Source organism: Triplophysa dalaica, chromosome 21 (genome assembly GCF_015846415.1).
Source record: "Triplophysa dalaica isolate WHDGS20190420 chromosome 21, ASM1584641v1, whole genome shotgun sequence".
NCBI classification, from domain to species: Eukaryota; Metazoa; Chordata; class Actinopteri; order Cypriniformes; family Nemacheilidae; genus Triplophysa; species Triplophysa dalaica.
Window position 1 is genome coordinate 8,534,640 of NC_079562.1, and position 19,960 is coordinate 8,554,599.

Genomic DNA, 19,960 nt, shown 5'->3' on the forward strand with positions numbered 1-19,960 from the left:
TAAATTCAAAGGCTCACATCATTTTCCAAGTCAACCGTTGCAAAATCCATTTGACTGGCAAAATGTGTCAAGATTACGCAACAGACATTTTATTTACAAAAATGGTTTTGTGGAGGAGCAACATTAGTAAAGGTAGACATCAGCAACACAAAGTACATTACACAAATTTCTTGAGATTTATATTCAGTTAAACAAAATAAAACACCCGATGACAAAGATGAGCAATATTCTGTAGAAAATAGAATATTCAGGAATATTAAGATGATATCAAGCAAAGCTGAAATATTTTCCCTGAGAACAGAGCTTTCTCAACCTATATGTCACCTAAGTCAAAAGTCTGAGAAGGATGTCACTGTTAAAATACTTTGATAGTAATTTCCCATGTACAACTTATGGAGGGTCCAAAGGAAATTTCAAATAGCATAAAACTTGCTGAACTTCTTCCACACTAAACTAAAAACCGAATCATAAATAAAACAGGAGAAAAACGTTTTCCTATGCTGTCTTAACAGTAAGTGAAATCATCAGAGAAAAAAAATAGTTTGATAATAATGGTCAAAGAAAACTGAATTAATAAAAAATGAATATTAAAAAAAATTGCTGCATTGCTGTGCCTTTTATAAATCAGCATACACAGTACACACTTGAAAAGTTCCTGCCTCTGTAATTCATGATTTAAGTTAGTGCTATAAATGACTTCCGACATAATTAATATACTTGGTGCTGTCTTGGCTGCTTTTTAAACATCTGAACATTTTTCCACTTTTGACAGCTATAAGAGGTAAAATGAAAGAGAATTTGGGACAAAACCAGACACTATAGTGTTCCTCAAGCACTACTGGACGATGAAGAAATCATATTTACATTGACAAAAGTAACCTTTAAAACAGACATGTATCTAGGTTTGCAAATAAAAAGAAATCTTAATAAAAATGCTTTAAATTGCATGTGTCTTTACTGGCAGTTGGCCTTTATGTAGGATGACAATTGCTGATGTCTAATTGTCAATCATCTCTGATAGTTCTAAAAGGAGGTCATCCTCTCCCTTGCCCGAGTCCAAGTCCAATTCATCTTCCAGTCGATCATCAGTAAACTCATCTAACAGGTCTTCAAAGTCATCAATTGATGAACTGCTAAAAGCACCAGAGGCAGCCCGACCGGTTGTGCTGCTGGACCGCCGAGAACGCAAACTAGGTGTTCGGATGACAGAGCTACAAAATAAACATTTAATCAAAAAACATGGCTTATAATTCATCCTATCCACAAAAAAAAAAAATTCTACTTTACCTTTGAGGGACTGCGACAGATGTTTTTGACGTACTACTGGGCTCAATCGTAGGTCCCACTTTAGCATCCTCTGCAGGTACCATTTTAACATCCTCTGTGTGAGAGGACACTAGCTGAATGTCAGACTGAGTGTCTGTCTCAACTGGAGGTGAAGCCAACTGAAGAGGGATAAAAGCTGTTCAACTCTACTGTTCAGCGTCAACATATTTGATAATTAAGAAAACTAAAAAAAAAAAAAAACTCACCATTTGTCGCTTGTTGGGAATAACCGGTGCTGAAGGTGTCTGGCGAGCAGTGTACAGTGGTTTCACTTGATGAACTTTGGAAACTTTTCGCTTCTGGGGATGCGGTGTTGCTGGCTTTACAACTGATGGCTTCACATTTACCTTGGGCTTTACTGTAATTAATACAAAACAGAAATTATAAGACAAACTGAAAGTCAACCTTTACCTACAAGACTAAGTATTGAACATCGGATGTAGTACCCTTGGTCTCGGTTGTCTGAATAGTCCCCTCAGCAATCTGGACGGGCATCGGTGCAGGGGTCAGCGCCTTTGGTAAATCTGTAGATGAACACACAGGCCGCTCTGGGGATTTCTGCTGGGGTACTACAGCAGTAGGGGGAGGTGAGGTTTTGGGTTTGATGGTTATCCGCTGTCTCACTGAGGTCTGAGTGGTGGATACAGGAGCCGGTGGTGAGGCAGCAGGTGATTCGACTTCTTTGAGGATAGTGGAGGTGCCCAGCTCCTCCTGCTGCTTGCGGAGCCTCTTCTCTCGCATGATCTCTTCAAACGTCTTCACTTTGATCGGCTCGCTCAAACTTCCTACTTTCCCATTTGCCTGAGCCAAGCGTGTTAAAAAGAAAACTGATTTAAAACTTTGGCATGCAAGATAACCAAGATGAATGGAACAGATAAGCGCCTAAATATAAAAATCTAAGCCAGACTACAATTTGGTTGCAACAAGTCTTACCTCTTTAACAGGTTCAGGGTTCTTCTCTTGAACAGGTTCAGGTTTCTTCTTATCAGATGCATCTTGTTTTGTTTGACCAACAGTGTTCGTAGATGCTGTTGAAAAAAAAATGTAAGAAGCTATGTAAACATTCATATTCTAGGACATGTGGCAGTTAATTGGTAAACATTTCTGTTTAACAAGCACAGATGCAAAAGCAAAGGAGCTTCTCTGACTTACGTGAAGTTTTATTAATGCGCAATATTCGCCTCTTTGGAGCTCCACCAGACTCCACTTCACTGGGTTTTTTGCTTTTATCATTTCTTGTCTCCTGTGCTTGCATTCGTGTAGCTTTCTCTCTGCGTATCTCTTCAAGCGTCTTTACTCGTACTTCTCCAGCTATGCCAGAGGCCTTGACCTCAGCTCCAATAGTGGAGGGTCCCTTATTTCTCTCCGGGCTACCAGCAGTTGTGTTTGCTTCCTCTGCCTTTTTATTCTGTAATTTTTTCTTTTCATGAAGAATTTCAGAAAACGTCTTCACTAGAGGTCCACCAGCGGGTTTGCCGTTTTGTTTTGATGGGCTGGGCGCCTTTGCTTGCGCTTCTTTCACGGCGGGCACAACTTTGCCAGCTTGTAGGGTTCTGGCAGCCTTTTCTTGGCGAATCTCTTCAAGAGATTTTATATGAATATCTCCAGAGGACTTTGGCTCAGAATCAACCGTAGAGAGATCATTAGTCAATCCGAGTCTTTCTCGCACTGGTTTCAGAGCTAAAATAAAGTATGTACACAAACATGAGAACAAATATTTCAAACAAGAATTACCTCAACCAAACAAGCATAATAAACAAATAACATACCCTTCTGTGGAGGCATGTCTGCGGAGGATTCAACTAATCCACCAAGACGTTCAGCAAGGCATCGCTTCAGAGGTAGTTCTTCCTCCACTGTAGCATCTTGTCGAAGAAGAAAAAAACGCGGAGTGTTAATTTTTGGGGAAAACTTTTTTTTTTAAAAATGGCACCACATGCCTTAAAAACCATGTAAATTTACCTCGTTTAGAATTTCTTTTACCAAGTCGGTCTGCAATTTTTCGTCTTCCAACTTCATTTCCAGATGACTCTGAAAAATGCATTTGAAAATGGTTTTAAAAATACAAGGAACCGCAGATTATATGAATCTACAGTGAGTTACAACACTTGGGGTACATACCAAATTTGGCACTGTTGTTATCCAGCCGTAGGTAAGACTGACTGTTTTCCTTTTCAATAGCAGTTCCACTATTTTGAGCAGGGCCTTGCAGGCTGGACTGCCCTGTAAACAAATTAAAACAGAAAATTGATCTTCTGACATCTGAACAACAAATGACAAAAAAAAAATAAACGTGAATAGGGTATGAACTTACCAGCTCTCTTTAAATTTGCAATGAGTGCTTTCCTTAACCTGATCTCTTCTAGCGTCTGGACACCAAAATTCATGGAATCATCTGCATGATAAACCAACGATTAAACAAAAGTCCCGCCACATACCGAAAAACTTTACAGTAAAATCACAAAAATAACATTTACTTTTACTTATGATCAATTTCCTTGGTGAGCCTCCGAGAGATTCATCTCCTTCCTCTGAGAACTGGTCTGCAAATATTCGGTAAGAGGACAGTTAGCATTTCGATATGAAATATCTAACACATCTTTAAAATTACATCACAGAAGTATGTGATTACCATCCTCATCATCATCATCCACAGGGTTGATAACAACTGGTGGATGGGTGGGGCTGGGTACACTCTCCTGGGTCTCAGTTCTTATGACTCCTCTGAGCTGTGGGTTAGTGGGGTTCGCAGTGGGTGCAGAGACTTGGTTGACTTGTTCTTCATGTGGCTCTTCTATATCTTTCTTCAAAAGTTTGGATCCTGTAAGGCAATGACCCACTGGCAAATTAGATTTTTTAACAGTGATCTATAAAAACTATTTTGGAAACTGAACATACAACTAAATACCTTTGTCTGGGGGGAAGCAACTCCCATCAATCATGCGTGGCTTCTTGTGATTGAACGCACAGTGAGGTTTCTGACAGCCCCCTGGCTGGGTCTCCCAATAGCATGCGATTTCCTTGCGTTTTTTCTAAAAAAGAATTGCTGGTTAATTTATGCCTACGTTTAAAATCATTACATGACCTCAACATGAATAAATGGCAAGTGAGCACTTACCTCTATCTCCATATGGCGAAATTTGCATATGTTGCGGAAGCACCTTTGCTCTTGCCACAGGGAGCAAGTGATCTCACTGCCCATGGCGGCCTCACAATGTCGAAAAGGGCAGCTGTCACCCTTAAAAGAGGAAACCACAAACCTAACAGATTAAAAGAAATATTGCCTTTGCAATTTCAAATTCTCCTACAAAATTTTAAATGGAAGGAACATGACTACATAGACAAAATTATGACCAAAGCACAGCATGTGAATCCAAGCTGTGAGCATAGATTTACCAAATAACCCTGTTTCTAGGCCTTTTTTTTACCTTGGTGCAGTTTGAGTAATAGTAGAAGTAGCAGTCATCTCCTTGCATGGTCATTCTGGCACAAGTTTGTTTCCTTCCACGTCAGGATCTCTTCAGTGAAGTTGGGATCTCGTCCCAGGGGTCCACGTGAATCTCCCTATTTAGAGGGTAACAAGCCTGTTCATGCTCCTGTTGATGCCTTCACATTTTCTCACTACATTCTGTCCTGAATGAAGCAACATGGTGGCGATATTTATATATTGGAGAAAAGCGTTGTAAGAACTTCGTTCACCTGAGATGGTTCCTGGTGATCTCAAACTCTTCTTGAAGGTTCACTCCGTACTGTGTGGATCCTGAAGGAACACCTGACTGATGAGTAAAGACTGAACAGGGTGAGAGGCAACTTCTGGCCTAATTCGCCTCCCTTAGAGACCTGTTCCCATCAGACTGCTTTGCTAACATGGGTAGTTGCTGGAAAATGTCCTTTTAATTTTTTTCTTTTCTTTTTCTTTCTCCAATATTGCTGAATCAAAGTGGGGAGGGGGATATGGGAAATTAAAAAAAATCCTTAAGCTAGATGTTGTCAAAAAAAAAAGAGGGACAAAATGGGCCACATTTCTGAGACGATGGAAGTCTTCTGTCTTCCGATGACAGGTGGTAGTAGGGCTGAATATTGTAAATAGGGTGGACTGGAACTTTTAAGAAGAAAAAATGCCCAATGGGGGAAAAATGGATTTGAAAAAAGTAGCAATCTTCAGGGAAGCTAAATCAGGATGTCCAAAATCCAGGTTATCCTCTGGAATGAAGAACAAGTTCTTGCATAACCTACATTTAAAGAGGAAACAAAAACACTCCCCGTATCCTGAACAGATGGTTATTTGGACAGGGACAACACATTTTGTTTAAATCTATTCTCATGGGAGACAGGACAAGTTTTAACATGTATCTTATAACAGAAATGGGAGATTATACACAAATCTTATACCGAAGAACTTGAATGTGTCACAACATTTTCGTATGTTCAATGCCAAATTAAAGCTTTCATTTTTAGACCTTAGGTTACAGATGTTTTGCTTTCCAATGATTTTTCATCAGGTTTTAAAATTTGTATTTTCTGAATTAATATTTTGCCAGGTCTGTGTCTGCGCCTGTACATTTATGGCGCAGACAACCAATAGGAATTTTGTTACATTTACAAAATACTCGAAGGCATTTGTAAACACTAAATATTTTAAAGTCGACATTTTTAAAAATGACTTAAAATAAAGCCCAATACACAACCAAATTGAGTCAGACAAATTCATTTGAACTGTGAATGAGAAACAATTAACGTTATGTTATAACGTTGCTTGCTTCACATTCATAGTGTGAGGCCTAACGTTAAGTTACATTTCTAACCAAGACTTCGTTCTCACTTTTTGCAAAACAAGAACACAACGTGTAACTAACGAGTAAACAACAAGTAAGTGAACTTATTTGTGTTTATATTCAGCTTAAAAGCGGAGTACTATAAAACAACAAAACATCCTATGACTTTCCGGATAGCATGTTGCTAACGTTAACTCCGTCTTTAGCATGACTATGGCTACGACAGTTACCAAATGAACCAATTAATATGTGTATTTTAGTCACTTTAAGTAAAGCGTTCACAATTACCAGTTATACCGACTGGAATTAAGTATTCTCGATTTGATGACTGTAGACTGGTCGACGCTCCTGATCTTGCTTCTTCTCCACTTCATAGGCGAACAAAATGGCGCCTGTCCTGGACTTGCTTGGCTGCATCATCATGCAGAGAAGTGCAGTCATAGACATAACTACTTCTGTTCGCCTTCGTGAGGCGCTGCGCAGACCTTACGTAGTATGACATCAATGTACCGCGAGAGTACACTTTTTGAAAAGCTCTCGCGGTACAATAACGTAATAATCAGATCAGTCTGCGCATAGTAATTTACCATGAAGTCTAATAAACCAAAAGTGAGACAGATTCAAGTAACGTTAAACATTTTATGAGTATGTTATTAGGTCACCCTGATGGCAAAAAGTTGTTAAAAGAATTTTGATCGGTAAAAGCGTCTAGCGGATATAAACCAAATAAATCTGATGGTGTGGCCCACATTTCCTATTTAGCCACATATCTTAGCCTTGAAATATCTTCTAAACCTACAAGCTTAATGGAACTTGGTTACACACTGACACGAGAGAATTCTGTGGATCTATGACAAATTCTGTCTTATTTCTCCCATAGGAGGAACTACAGAAAATCCTTAATGATGTGTAAACGTGTGGCTGATTAAATTGAAAATAACTAGGATCATCTGTGGTGGATGTCCTAACATACTCTTTAATATCACCCAAAGTTGAAAAAAACCCCACCTCAGATCTTATCTAAATAGCTAAAGAAGGCGTACTTACAGGCCACTTTAAACCAAGCATGTGTTCCACATTTTGTATAAATTAATATCTGCAAGATAGGTTTGTATGCTAGGCTAGCAACTAAATCCACAGGATATGTTCTGTAAAATTGTCCCTGTTCCCCATTTAAATATACTGCTTGGACTCCGATAATTGCAGCTTGCTGCTATATTATTTTTGTTGTTTGAGTTAAATTAAAAATACTTAATTTATACAATAGATACAATAGAGACATTTGGTTGCTTTTTATTTTTTATTGATTTAATATATAACATCATATAACCATATCCCACTATTACAAGGTATGCAACAACAACAATCTTTTTTTTTGCGTTGATTTCACAATACCCTAATTGCGTTGAGTTCATTTTGACAATATTCAATATACATTAGTCCTCTTATTAGAAAGTGAAATGCTTGGGTACAGAATGTAATAGTTCATACGTAAATTAAAGCAAATTGTATAGCACAGTGACTATCAATTCTGACAGCATGTAAAACTTGCACTTGTTGCAGTTTAGTGTATTCTTATTTTATGTAAACCCTGTGGAATATTTTAAAATTGACAACACCATTGAGTTAGAAGACTTGCAGTCCCTAATGTAAGGAAAAATATCATCTGTGATGGTTGTGTTTTCCCACAATCGTTTAACACAGAACCAGGTGCACACCAGGTGATGTTTGTTTTGCCTCCGGCGCATCCATAAAATGAGCTAAGGTTGTCTATTCTGTGATAAAATCCATCTGTTTTATTTTCACAGAACTGATTTGTGGGTACCAGAAGAGAGGTAAAAGGTTTCCCACATGTTGGTGGTGAAGTAGAAGAGCTTTCATTTGTTCCTGTTGCACAAAAAATAAATATATCATTTAAAAAACGATTATTTCTAATGATATATCATTCTATTTAAATTGATGACAAACTAATTCATGTTAATCTCACCAGTTATTAACTGTTTCTTTAGGTAGGTGACTAAAGGATATTTGCCTTGTCCACAGAAATGTCCAGAAAAATCATCCAGGTCCAGAGCCCATACAAACGCACCGCCCAGGCTTTGCTCAAGTAAGTATTTTATCTTAACAATACACAAGCAATTAACATAACTGTTATATTTCTTGTGACTTACCTTTAACATAATGGAATCATGATATTAGATAACCAGGAGTGTACCTTAATCTCAAAGCTTCTTAGATTGTCAAAGCCCACCCATTCACTGCCTTTAACCGAGAATGGAACTCTCTGGTCTTCTATCCACTGTATGACACCCCCATTTAAGAAAAGACACACCTTAAAAAAAGAGAATATGCCTTTGTGCAGAATGCTTTTGTAAAACATAAAGAAAAGTATCAAACCATAACTTCTGTGTTTATAGTAAAAAAAATTATTTCCTTCCACATTTACTTCAAAGTAAGACCAGAGCCCCATCTCTTGAGTATAAGGTCCAGGGGACGCAAAATTACTGGCTGGGGCACCGACTCCAGTCTGAGCGGAGGTGAGGATAAAGGAGCGGCCATAAGTGGCAAAGCCCATTAATAACTTCTCAGCAGGAGCCCCCTGAACTCTCCATTGTTGTAGGGCAAAATCCTACAGTCAAAAATGATATTTTAGTGTGGTTGCATGCAAACAAATCTAAATCAAGCATGAGTGTACTGTTGGTCAATCGTCTTACAGCGTTTGAGTAGATATTCTCTTCATAGTGGATACCACTGTACAAAGGACTGTGATGTCTCACAATTCCATTATCAAACGTATGAAAATCAAACGTCTTCACATTAATAAGGTCCAAGTATCTGTTGAAAAAAAGCTTTTTTTATAATTCCGACATGATAGCCGTAATGTGTATAACATTATCCACATACTTTGAGATCTCTCGTATGTTGTAGCTCCTTTCAATAACATCTCTCTGTGCTGACACAGTTGCTGTAAGAATTAGTCGTGAATCTTTGTTTGGCCAGCCTTCAGTTACAAATGCCTCCACAATTTCCTGCAGTTTCACATGGTTTGTAGAAACATTACTTCATTTATTTTATACTGAAACGTAGTATGAAAATGTAGATACAGTTGTTTTTGTAATATTCTTTTGTTACCTTGCAGAGTAAAGTGAATTTATGCTTATCTTCCAGTGGCGTCCCCGAAGTATTGTGCTCCCATTCCAAATCCATCCCATCAAAGTTATGCTTTCTCAGAAATTCAACAGAAGACTTGATGAATGTCTGTCGGTTTGTCCAATTGGACAACATAATAGAGAATCTGGAGAGATCAAGTAAATGTATGTCTATTGATTACTTTATAATTATTTTGTGTGGCTTACAACTTTTTAAACTTGGCAACTTCATAGTTATTTTTTAGAAAACTGTCATGATCTTTGTGAATAACATATTATGATATTATGTAAAATCCTGCAACCAGTAGAGGGGAGTAGAGATCAGAAGACTTACTGGCCCGTGTCTTGATCTCTAATGGACAGCAAAGTTTTCAACTGAGGATTTCTTTGGAAATTAAACAAACATGTTTATTAACACTTTGTTGTCCCACAGCATGACATAAAAGTACTCCATATCTAAAACCTGTAAGTCTACGCCACTTACCTCTTTTTAAGTGCATTGAAGGATGAATAGAGGGCCAAATCATTCCATTGACTGCTTGCTATCTTATTGGCAAAGTTTATAATAGCAAACGCATAGATTAAATGAGTGCACAAGGTCGGGTCCACATTCTCAGGAAGAAATTTAGCAGCTCCTTCTCTGTACTGAGACCAGTTTGTGAAGAAACACACAAGTCTGGAACAATGGACTAAGAAAAAATAAAACAGAGTCACATGTTGGAATAATGCTTTAGTATTATTATATTTGTTCAATATTTAATCAATCCCCATGCAGTATCTTTATCATCTTACCAAACTGGAAGAACAGATTCAGGCCTAGAAAGTATATTTATTAATTGTGGATGTTTTAAGAAAGATGAGCTTTATTATATCAGAGAAGTATATGACATGTAAGTTAAAATATAGACACACTGCTTAAATACCTGTTAAAAATGTTATTGCCGTCTTCATTTTGTTGCCACTTCATCTCCCTTGAGAACACTGCAGAAAGTAAGCTGAGGAATGGGGAGAGAGATAGGGAGGGGTATACATGTATAACATGACACTTAACATCCATTCAGAGTTTAAACAAACTAAGATTTATTGCGTGAAATTTAAGATTTTGACTATTGACCAGTAAAGATTTTACCAATTTTCACAATACACAAAAGAAGATTTGTTTGTTTACTATTGCATTTCATTGTTTAATGAGGATTTTTTCATAGACACAATGAACAGGCTTTGTCTCTGTTATTGTAGAAACAAAGGTGTGAATGACAGTGAAATTAAATTAAATGCTATTGAAAACGCTTAAGAGTAAATAAAAAGCAATTACTCACCTCAGGTTGTGAAGAAATGCACATCTAAATCAGACAAATAATCCTTTTGTTAATAGCCTAATACAATCTTTGCTATTAAAACAAAGTATTCAACTTTAGCATTTGAACACAATTAAATGTTTACTCTTGTCTTTTCAGAAAATCTTTTTTTCCTGCCTAAAAAGATCCCAAAGGACCTATTTTCAACTTTACCTCTAGCTGTTATTTTCAACTGAAACTAGAATAAGGTAACTAAACTGCAGTTCTAGAGATGCAGTTATCAAATTTCGCATCACAAATATGATATGTTTCAGTGGCTTGTGCCCTTTGGAGATTTAACATTCGGACAGACAATGGAAAGATAAAGTATCCTCAATAGATGTAGGAATATGAATCCTGGCTGCATTTAAAACTGGACAAGCTGTTACAGCTTTTATTAAATCACACATGGAAAATTTTTGTGATGAATAACATGAATTAATTGCTCAAAATGGGTTATAAAATGTAGTATTGTCAGACAACCAAACAAATAGATTTGGTCTTATTATTGGTGGCAAGACAGCGAATAAGGTCATTCAAGTGTCAAGCGTGTGAGTCAGTTCTGAGTTACATAAGCTAATAAAGCAATAAAGATATTAATTTGAATAAGGTGCCTGCAGGTATATCAACATATCACAGATTTATTAGCTGATAATGTGCATTTTTAAAGAGCAAGCACCGCCTTTTTTCAAAATCTGAGAATTACTCATTTGTTTACATGGTTACAGTTGAAACTGCTGATCTCGAATAATGCTTGTAGAGGCTAAAAGATGGAAATTCTCTAACATTATAAGTCATTTTTGATGTGTTCTGATGTGTGTTTTGGAAGTGTTACAAGCCACTTTGTAAGATGTAAACACTGGTCCAGCATCACTTCTGGTTTAATTTTTTAATTAAATGACATATATAATTCAATCTAAAAGATATATTCGTTTGATTCGGTTATAAATGTTCTGTTGGTTGTATTTTGTTCCGTGTTAAAAACGTCCAATGTTGAACCAGGTGTTGTTTATGTTGTCACAACCAGCCTGTACTCACATCAATGACACAAAATAACATTTTCACAGAACTCTTTTATAGATGAAGTCAGTTTATTAGTTTCCCATCCCAAAGGTAAAAGAAACAGATTAACAATGAAATCATTGAAAAAGACACATTTTGCACATTCAAAACACACTTAAAAGAAGACCAATCAAAATAAAGCATACACATTTTCAAAATTAGGCTGATTCATTTTGATTTGTTAAGTTGTTATGTTTTTCTGTTTTACTGTTTTTAGATTGTTAGTCATAACTGTAATTGTCATTAGCTTTTACATTAGCGTTTATGGGGCCAAGTACAACACTGACAACTGTCATCAAACTCTGTCCCTGCACCACATTTCTCCAAATACGTCTTACCACCTGCACACTGGTAGTATTTGTTTGGGTCACTGGGGTAAGTGTAGAGTCCATCTGGTTTTCCCTTACAGAATCCTGTTCCAGATGGATTGGTGGTAGTTGTGGTGGTTTTTGTTGAGGTTTGACCGGGTTGAGGGGGAGGGGTTGGAGGCTGTGGAGGTACGTCTAAATGGAAGGTATATTGATTAGCATTAGTTATGATTATTTATCTGATATTAATTCTTTATTTACATTTTTTATGTCTAGTTAATATATTTTTTACTTTTTTTTAATACAACAGATTTTGCAAATGCTTACCAATATTCAGAAGATTGCGAAGATGGTTCATGAGAGGATACTTCCCCTGCCCACAGAACTGTCCTGTAAAATCATCCAGATCAAGTGCCCACACAAAGGCTCCCCCAAACTTTTTGTCTTGCAGATAACGGACCTAGAAATTGAGAGGAAAACGATTGAAAGAGTTGCTGACAAATGGTGAATGTGAAACCCATCCTATAGTGAACGTTCAAACTAACCTTAATTTCAATGCTTTGCTGGTTGTCGAATCCAACCCACTGGCTGTTCTTTGCAGCATAGGGAACCTCCTGATCTTTAATCCACTGAGTCGTTGTTCCTTGCAGGAAGCCACAAATCTGTACAGAAATTCACAGAAATAATAAAAAAAATGAGGAGTTGGGAATGACTTTCAGCTTATGTAGCATATTGCATTTGTTGTGACCATTTTCCCTAAATGTTTCTTTTGCTCTCACCTCATAGTAAGCCCAGAATCCAGCCTCACGGGTGTAGGTTCCAGCTGGAGCAGCTCCATCAGATGGAGCTCCAACTGCAGTATTTGCAGATGACAGATGGAAGGTTCGACCGTATGTCGCAATACCCAGTCTGAGTTTTTCCACAGGGGTACCCTGATCCCTCCAGTAGGTCATGGCATAATCCTGCATGAATGGAGGACAGATATAATTTCCTTCATTTGTGAGGTCACAGAAAACAAGATCCTTAAACATATTTCAGGTCTTACAGTGTTGAAGTACATCATTAGTCCATTGTCCTGGGACCCTCTGTAAAGTGGGCTATTGTGTCCTGTCACTCTTTCCCAAGATCCATGGAAGTCATATGTCATGACATTGACAAAGTCCAGGTACCTAGGATGACAAAATAAACACACAGATCAGAAGGGGTAAAAACTATACTACTCAATGACTTAATGTCAGTCAGCCTACTTGGCAATATTTGCAACTTCATATCCAGCATCGATTGTTCCTTTGCCAGCTGATACTGCAGCACTTAGCATCAGGCTGGGTCTGCCAGTAGCTTTCCCCTCAGCTTGAAAGGCATCATGAAGTTCCTGGAAAAAAAAACAGACAAATAGTTTAGTAAGCATAGAAGAAATTACTGCTGAAAACTGCCATTTGGTGGCAATCTATCCACCTTGCACAGCAGTGTGAATCTTTGTTTGTCCTCAGGTGGACTTCCTCTTGTTCCAGGGTACTCCCAGTCTAAATCCAGACCATCAAATCCATAATTTCTCAGGAACTTGATGGCAGACTGGATGAAGGTTTGACGGTTTTGTGAAGTTGACACCATGGCGGAGAACCTGAGATGAATTTTGGAAAAAATCAGAGATAATGTTTGTTCATTTCAAAAGACATACACAACAAAACACTTGCTGGGTTTTAAACCAACCTAATTAACAAATCTACAATGATCGGGAAAATTTGCATAATTTTTTTCAAAATACTTACTGTGCTGTACCAAAGTTCCATCCACCAACAGCCAGAGATGTTTTAAGATGGCCATTTCTGTGAATAAGACAAAGAATACATTTGACAGGACTATGTAACATGCTTAACTGTTAAGAAAACTTTAGCATCATTTTTGTTAAATGCTTGCGTTAAAATAAATTATTTTAGATTTGAAAGATGTTAATCAAACAATAAGATGAAGCATTACATTTGAACTTTAATGCTTATACATACGTTCTCTTCAGGCCATTGAAAGTCTTGTAGAGGGTCTCATCATCCCATTCATAAGTCACAAGCTGATTGGCACTGTTGATGACTGAGAAAGCATAGATAAGGTGGGTGCAAAGGTAGGGATCCACATTGGCGGGCATATACTTCGCATTTCCAGGTCTGTACTGGGCCCAGTTTGTGAAGTAGCAGCCCAAATCCAAGGAAGATGCTGGTAATGAATACACAAACAAATTCACAATGAGTAGGTTCAAAGTCTGTATGTGAATCTCAGATAAAATACATGTATGTACTGAAATGAACAGTTAGTAGCAGAGTGAAACGAGAAAAGGTTTTTATTTAGCTGCAGAATAATGAAGAGTACAGATGTGATATTTACAGGTTGAACCTATTGTTTCTTACAATGTACAGTTTCCTGATTCTATGTGCAATGTGCAAGTGTGCAATGCGATGGACAATGGGTAGTGGGTTTATACATCCTATTGTGATGCAGTCATCTCTGGGATTAATAATCGTTTATATTTATTTACAATAACAAGCTTGATATTATATTTTGATGCAATAATTGCGCAAAGACTTACCAAGGTGACAGAACACCAAGCCCAGGACTAGAAATAAAACAAAAACGATGTAAATTGTAAATATATTTGAACTACACAGAAATACACTAATAAAAAAATACATATATTAATAATAACAATACTTTTACCTATTGTAAGTTGAACCTTCCCCATTTTAATTCCTATTTCTTAAAAAAAAGTCTACATGTAACATACAAATATTTATTTATTATATTATGAATGAAGGAAGGAAGAAATCTAAATTCTCACCCAGGAATTCTCTTTTGTTTTAACTTACCCGGGGTAGCTGATTTGAAAAGGGTAATGAGTACATCAAATCCCAGGGTTTATATAGGTCTTGAGAACAGCTGGGTGTTGTCTATGGCACCCAAATATGGCAAAATCTTGGTGTAAGATATGGTATCTAATGTAAACTATAGACTGAATTGACTTAAAAGTGTAACTCCTAAATGTCCTCATTCATTTGATTTATTAATATACAATGAATATTTGGGATTGCTTTAATACAATTTGGGTCAAGGTGTGTATTTCTATACTCTGAGATGGATTTATTCCTAATGTTGCAGCGTTGCAGTGTGTTGCAGATGTTTTCACGTTACAATTCCATTGCATGAAAAAAAAGCTTAGTCTTCTGGAGCCATGATGCAACATGGCAATTTGTACAGGGGAAATTGCATCAGTGGTTTTATACAATACGGTGGGTTCTTAATATTTGTATCACTTTGGCAGTCTCAGCTGAACAGTTTATGGAGCCCCATGTATATGAACTATTTTTTTTATTAAAACAGAGATGTGGGCTGGTTGAGATGGTGGGTTGCTTTACACGTTGTACATGTGACCATTCCCTATATTTGATCTGTTATTTGTTTTCTTAATGCTGTTATTAGTCACATAAGATGATGTACAGAATGTGTATTTTAACTAAGGCTCAACTAATGTGTCGACTACCTGCAACACAAACAGAGACTAAATACTAAATATAAAAAAGAATGTAAACCTGTAAACAATAACTAGTCATCAACTACAACAACATAGAACTAAATTAAACCTTTTTTCAACTAAACCTATTTTCCTTTTATTGGGATTTTTTGGGTTTTGTTTTTATTAATAAATACTTAATAGATGCAAGTTATAACATTTTATTGATGTCTAGTTTCCTCATGTGTATTGGAGTGGTGAAGTCATGTTCTGAGCTTTGTTTAATCAAATTATGAAATCAAAATAATATTCAAATCTTTTTTTTTGCGAACGTTTTGTTAAATTTTACCGGTAAAGAAATTGCACTTGGGCTCAACTACATCTTTCTGAGTCATGTCCAATCCTGTACCACACCCTGTCACAGTAACGGCAGATCCTGTAGCACACGGCCACTATCACAGACTGTCGCGCTTGATCCTGTACCACACCTGTTCTACACCTGTCACATCCAGGGCTCACCTGATCATGCCGCCCCTGCCTTAGTATCAGACCTTGTAAAGAGTCCTGTTCGTTTTTTGTTCTGTACTAATAACACATCTGGAAATTGTTGCATTTAAATGATCATTTAGATGTGTTTTTATTTACACCGAAAACATGAAATATCAATCATTTCAACAGGTGGAAAGTCTGTTTATTCCTTTATTTTTATCAAAAATGAAACAGAAATCAATTTACATAGAGGTCATTCATAAAGGCCTGCTACACTCAAATGGACAGAAAGCAGGGCAGTTGGGAATTTATTTCAGTTTACATTAACATAAATTAGTCACATTTTCTTGCTTTACTCTTCATGGATGCTTTCATCATAAGGAAGACATGTTTCACAAGATCTTACATTATTGATCCCTTAGTGATTGGGCCAAGAACAGCACTTACAGCTGTCATTAAACACGGTGCCTGCAGCACAGCTACTCTGGTATGTTACTCCTCCTGCACAGTTGTAAAATTTGCTTGGGTCATCAGGATGAGCATGGAGTCCATCTGGCTTTCCATTACAAAATCCTGGTCCTGGTGCATGAGTGGTAGTTGTGGTGGTTGTGGTGGGTTTGGTGGTGGTCTGACCAGGTTTGAGGGTGGTAGTTGGAGGCAGTGGGGGCAGTTCTATAGATACAGCATAGTAGTTGCATTAGTTTTGAATGATCAGTGTTTTGTTCAGAAAATCAGTTTGCAAGAAAACGCTGCTTACCAATATCCAGAAGATTGCGCAGATGGCCCATGAGAGGATGATTCCCCTGCCCGCAGAACTGTCCGGCAAAATCATCCAGATCTAGTGCCCACACAAAGGCTCCACCAAACTTTTTGTCTTTCAGATAACGAACCTATGAATTGAAAGGAAAATAGCGAGAGTTGCTGACAGATGGTGACAATGAAACCAATCCTGGTAAAGGTTGAACCGTACCTTAATCTCAAAACTCTCTTTGGAGTCAAATCCAACCCACTCATTGTTCTTTGTGGCGTACGGCACCTTTTGATCGTCAATCCACTCAATTGTTGCTCCTTGTACGAAACCACATATCTACACAGACATTTACAAAATTGTATTACGCCGTTTGATGTTAAGTATGTGACAAACTCTCAAAAGCTCAAAAGTGTTTTCATTGCAAAATGCTTTTGGTCTTTTGAAAGGTTCCAATCTCCATATTCAATGGATTTGTCTTAAAACTGTATAAACTGGTTGTTTTAAAGCTCTCACCTCATAGTAAGCCCAGAATCCAGCCTCACGGGAGTAGGTTCCAGCTGAAGCGGGTCCACTAGCTGGGGCTCCAATTCCACTTTCAGTAGACGTCAGGCGGAATGTGCGACCGTATGTTGCGAAACCCATTCTGAGTTTCTCCACAGGGGTACCCTGATCCCTCCAGTAGTTCATGGCAAAATCCTGAATTGAAAATGACAATTGTTGTTTTAGGACAAAGGAATATATTTATATGTTTTACAAAATGTACATCATTATTTGATGGTATCAGTTCTTACGGTATTGAAGTAAATGAGGTCTCCCTCATCCTTTGATCCTTGGTAAAGTGGGCTGTTGTGGCCGGTGAATCTTTCCCATGTTCCATGGAAGTCATATGTCATGATGTTGATAAAGTCCAGGTACCTGGCAAGACAAAATGACCACACAAATCAGAAAAGATCAAACATTTCACAGTAGCGCCAATTATCCTATAAATGTCCTGTCAGCTTCTATTGTAGACATGCATTGATAATTAACAAGCAAATTATTTCATGTCATTTAACTTACTTAGAAACCTCTGCAATCTCATATCCAGCATCGATTGTCCCTTTGCCAGCAGCCACTGCAGCACTCAACAACAGTCTTGCTCTGCCAGTAGCTTTGCTCTCTGCCTCATAGGCTTCAATAAGTTCCTGCAAAGACAAAGTATATTAGTAAACGTAATGAGAAATTAAATAAAGTTCTCCATAATATTAGCATTTGATTGCAGTCAGGTCTACCTTGCACAGCAGTGTGAATCTTTGTTTGTCTTCAGGTGGGCTTCCTCTTGATCCAGGGTATTCCCAGTCTAAGTCCAGACCATCAAATCCATGAGTCCTCAGGAAGCTGATGGAAGACTGGATGAACTTTTGACGGTTTGCGGGAGTCGACACCATGATGGAGAACCTGAGATGAATTTTGGAGACAATTTTTAAAATGTACGTAATCTTTAATATTCTGGTTCTAGAAAATGTCAGGAACAAATATAAGCATTACTGTGATGAACCAAAGTTCCATCCACCAACAGCCAACAGGGTCTTAAGGTGGGGGTTTCTGTAGGAATAATACAAGATCTTTTAAGAGAACACTCACATATTTAAGATTAAAACACAATAAATTGTCAGAAATGCCATTTATATTAGAATTTATTTAAATTACAATACGTACCTATTCTTCAGGTCATTGAAAGCCTTGTAGAGTGTCTCATCATTCCATTCATAGGTAACGAGTTCATTGGCATGGTTGATGATTGAAAAGGCATATAAAAGATGTGTGCAAAGGAAGGGATCCACATTTGCAGGTGTATACTTCCCAATTCCAGGTCTGTACTGGGACCAGTTTGTGAAGTAGCAGCCCATTTCCATTGAGAGTGCTGGCCATGAATACACAAAGATGCATTAGTGAGTATTTACAAAGTCAACATGTGAAGCTCTGATAGAATAGTAAATGTTTAAAAACTTCAAAGTCATGACACTGTTTAAAGTTGTGTCTAAAAATGCATGAGTACAGTTCTTTAAAACTACTTTTATGAATCAATCTCCTACTGTAACACAGTTATATATGACTCAAATAACGCTTAGTATTTAATTATAATAATCATCATATAAATTGTATAACTGGATGCAGCAAATAGTCAAATACTCACCACAATGGCAAAGCACCAAGGCCAAGCCTAGAATATGCAAAGATGTTATGTAAATGACAAACACAATACATGGAATACAGCACAAATATTAATTTGCAAGTCATATTTTTACCTGCTATAACTGTAAGCTTCCCCATTGGAACTCCAATTTGTTTAGATAACTCTTTACTGTAACAAAGAACAGTTTGTATGGATTTACAATTAGATTGATTGGAAAAATCGACATATGTTGTTTCATTCTCAGGACAGAATTCTTGCGGCGGTCATGACATACCTGGGGTTCCTCAGGCTTGCACAATCTGAAAAGTACATCAAGACCCTTGAGTTTAAATAGGTTTAGAGCAGAGTTGGGATGATTTATTGTGATTTTAAGATATGGTATCTCATGTAAACTATGGACTGAAATTACACTAGTGTATAACTTCAATACCTTTGTCCTGTTCAGGCCAATATATGTTAAGCTAAAATCGTTGATAAGATGAAATATGAGAACACCTGTCATAAAGTTTTGTCCATGTCTGCAAATCACATGTTCCGTCTAATATGTTACACTGTGTGTAAGGTGAACAAACATTATGTAATATATCCTATAATGTACCCCTTTTAAGGGCTTATATTTTTTCAAATAATGAAAATGTAAATAAATAGAATAAAAAATTGCTGACAACTGCTCAACTTTTCCTCACATTTAACAAACACACACTTAATAAACATAAATAAGCATACTTTAACAACAATTATTTACTAAAGCACTAAATTACTAAATGTATCTAAATGCCTAAATGTAAATGATCCAAACCACTTGAAAACATGCTGTTTTAGCTTTTTACATCATATAACTACAAACGATTTTGGATGTTAACTGAGTTGCATGCTATACAACAATCATTTATGGTTTAACATTATGTTCAGAGGTCTTTGTACAGATAATTTTATCATCTAAGATACTTGTGCTATCGGAACATCACACAATATATTGTTACGGCTCGGCTCTGAAGCTTATCAATCTAGAACTTTAATATTATACTACATTGATACAATTTTTGCATAAGAAAGCAAAGCTGTGGACCGGGTTAAACAACCTAATCGTT

The 19,960-nt window shown here is 37.1% G+C and overlaps 4 protein-coding genes across 9 annotated transcripts; all 4 read right to left on the reverse strand.

The window, feature by feature from the left end:
- Positions 1–18: 18 nt before the first annotated feature.
- zc3h11a (zinc finger CCCH-type containing 11A) lies at positions 19–6,494 on the reverse strand. 6 transcript variants are annotated; one of them, XM_056734671.1, is made up of 17 exons: positions 6,390–6,494; positions 5,026–5,558; positions 4,755–4,890; positions 4,445–4,586; positions 4,235–4,358; positions 3,959–4,147; positions 3,804–3,869; positions 3,641–3,721; positions 3,448–3,549; positions 3,289–3,357; positions 3,096–3,191; positions 2,479–3,006; positions 2,260–2,354; positions 1,773–2,127; positions 1,533–1,684; positions 1,288–1,445; positions 19–1,211 (listed from the first exon to the last, which is right to left on the reverse strand). In XM_056734671.1, the coding sequence occupies exons 3-17, from the start codon at positions 4,790–4,792 to the stop codon at positions 998–1,000; spliced, it is 2,409 nt and encodes an 802-aa protein (XP_056590649.1). In that variant the 5' UTR covers positions 4,793–4,890; positions 5,026–5,558; positions 6,390–6,494; the 3' UTR covers positions 19–997. The 6 variants fall into 6 exon arrangements, with proteins under 6 accessions (XP_056590649.1, XP_056590650.1, XP_056590651.1 ...); XM_056734672.1 differs by having other exon boundaries at positions 5,026–5,529; positions 6,390–6,488; XM_056734673.1 differs by having other exon boundaries at positions 5,026–5,086; positions 6,390–6,485.
- ovgp1 (oviductal glycoprotein 1) lies at positions 4,836–10,201 on the reverse strand. Its single transcript, XM_056735503.1, has 12 exons — positions 10,174–10,201; positions 9,735–9,939; positions 9,585–9,635; positions 9,234–9,396; positions 9,006–9,130; positions 8,816–8,936; positions 8,548–8,730; positions 8,317–8,433; positions 8,089–8,221; positions 7,908–7,988; positions 5,026–5,116; positions 4,836–4,890 (listed from the first exon to the last, which is right to left on the reverse strand). Exons 1-12 carry the CDS (start codon positions 10,199–10,201, stop codon positions 4,836–4,838), a joined length of 1,353 nt encoding a protein of 450 aa, XP_056591481.1.
- A 1,659-nt stretch (positions 10,202–11,860) lies between these two features.
- Positions 11,861–14,688, reverse strand: LOC130410233 (acidic mammalian chitinase-like). The gene is made up of 10 exons (XM_056734806.1): positions 14,637–14,688; positions 13,961–14,165; positions 13,727–13,783; positions 13,413–13,578; positions 13,205–13,329; positions 13,003–13,126; positions 12,737–12,919; positions 12,503–12,619; positions 12,285–12,417; positions 11,861–12,152 (listed from the first exon to the last, which is right to left on the reverse strand). Exons 1-10 carry the CDS (start codon positions 14,686–14,688, stop codon positions 11,905–11,907), a joined length of 1,410 nt encoding a protein of 469 aa, XP_056590784.1. The 3' UTR covers positions 11,861–11,904.
- A 1,672-nt stretch (positions 14,689–16,360) lies between these two features.
- On the reverse strand, positions 16,361–19,006 carry chia.2 (chitinase, acidic.2). The gene is made up of 11 exons (XM_056734821.1): positions 18,982–19,006; positions 18,870–18,896; positions 18,392–18,596; positions 18,221–18,277; positions 17,965–18,130; positions 17,753–17,877; positions 17,485–17,608; positions 17,207–17,389; positions 16,913–17,029; positions 16,700–16,832; positions 16,361–16,614 (listed from the first exon to the last, which is right to left on the reverse strand). Exons 1-11 carry the CDS (start codon positions 19,004–19,006, stop codon positions 16,361–16,363), a joined length of 1,416 nt encoding a protein of 471 aa, XP_056590799.1.
- Positions 19,007–19,960: the final 954 nt, after the last annotated feature.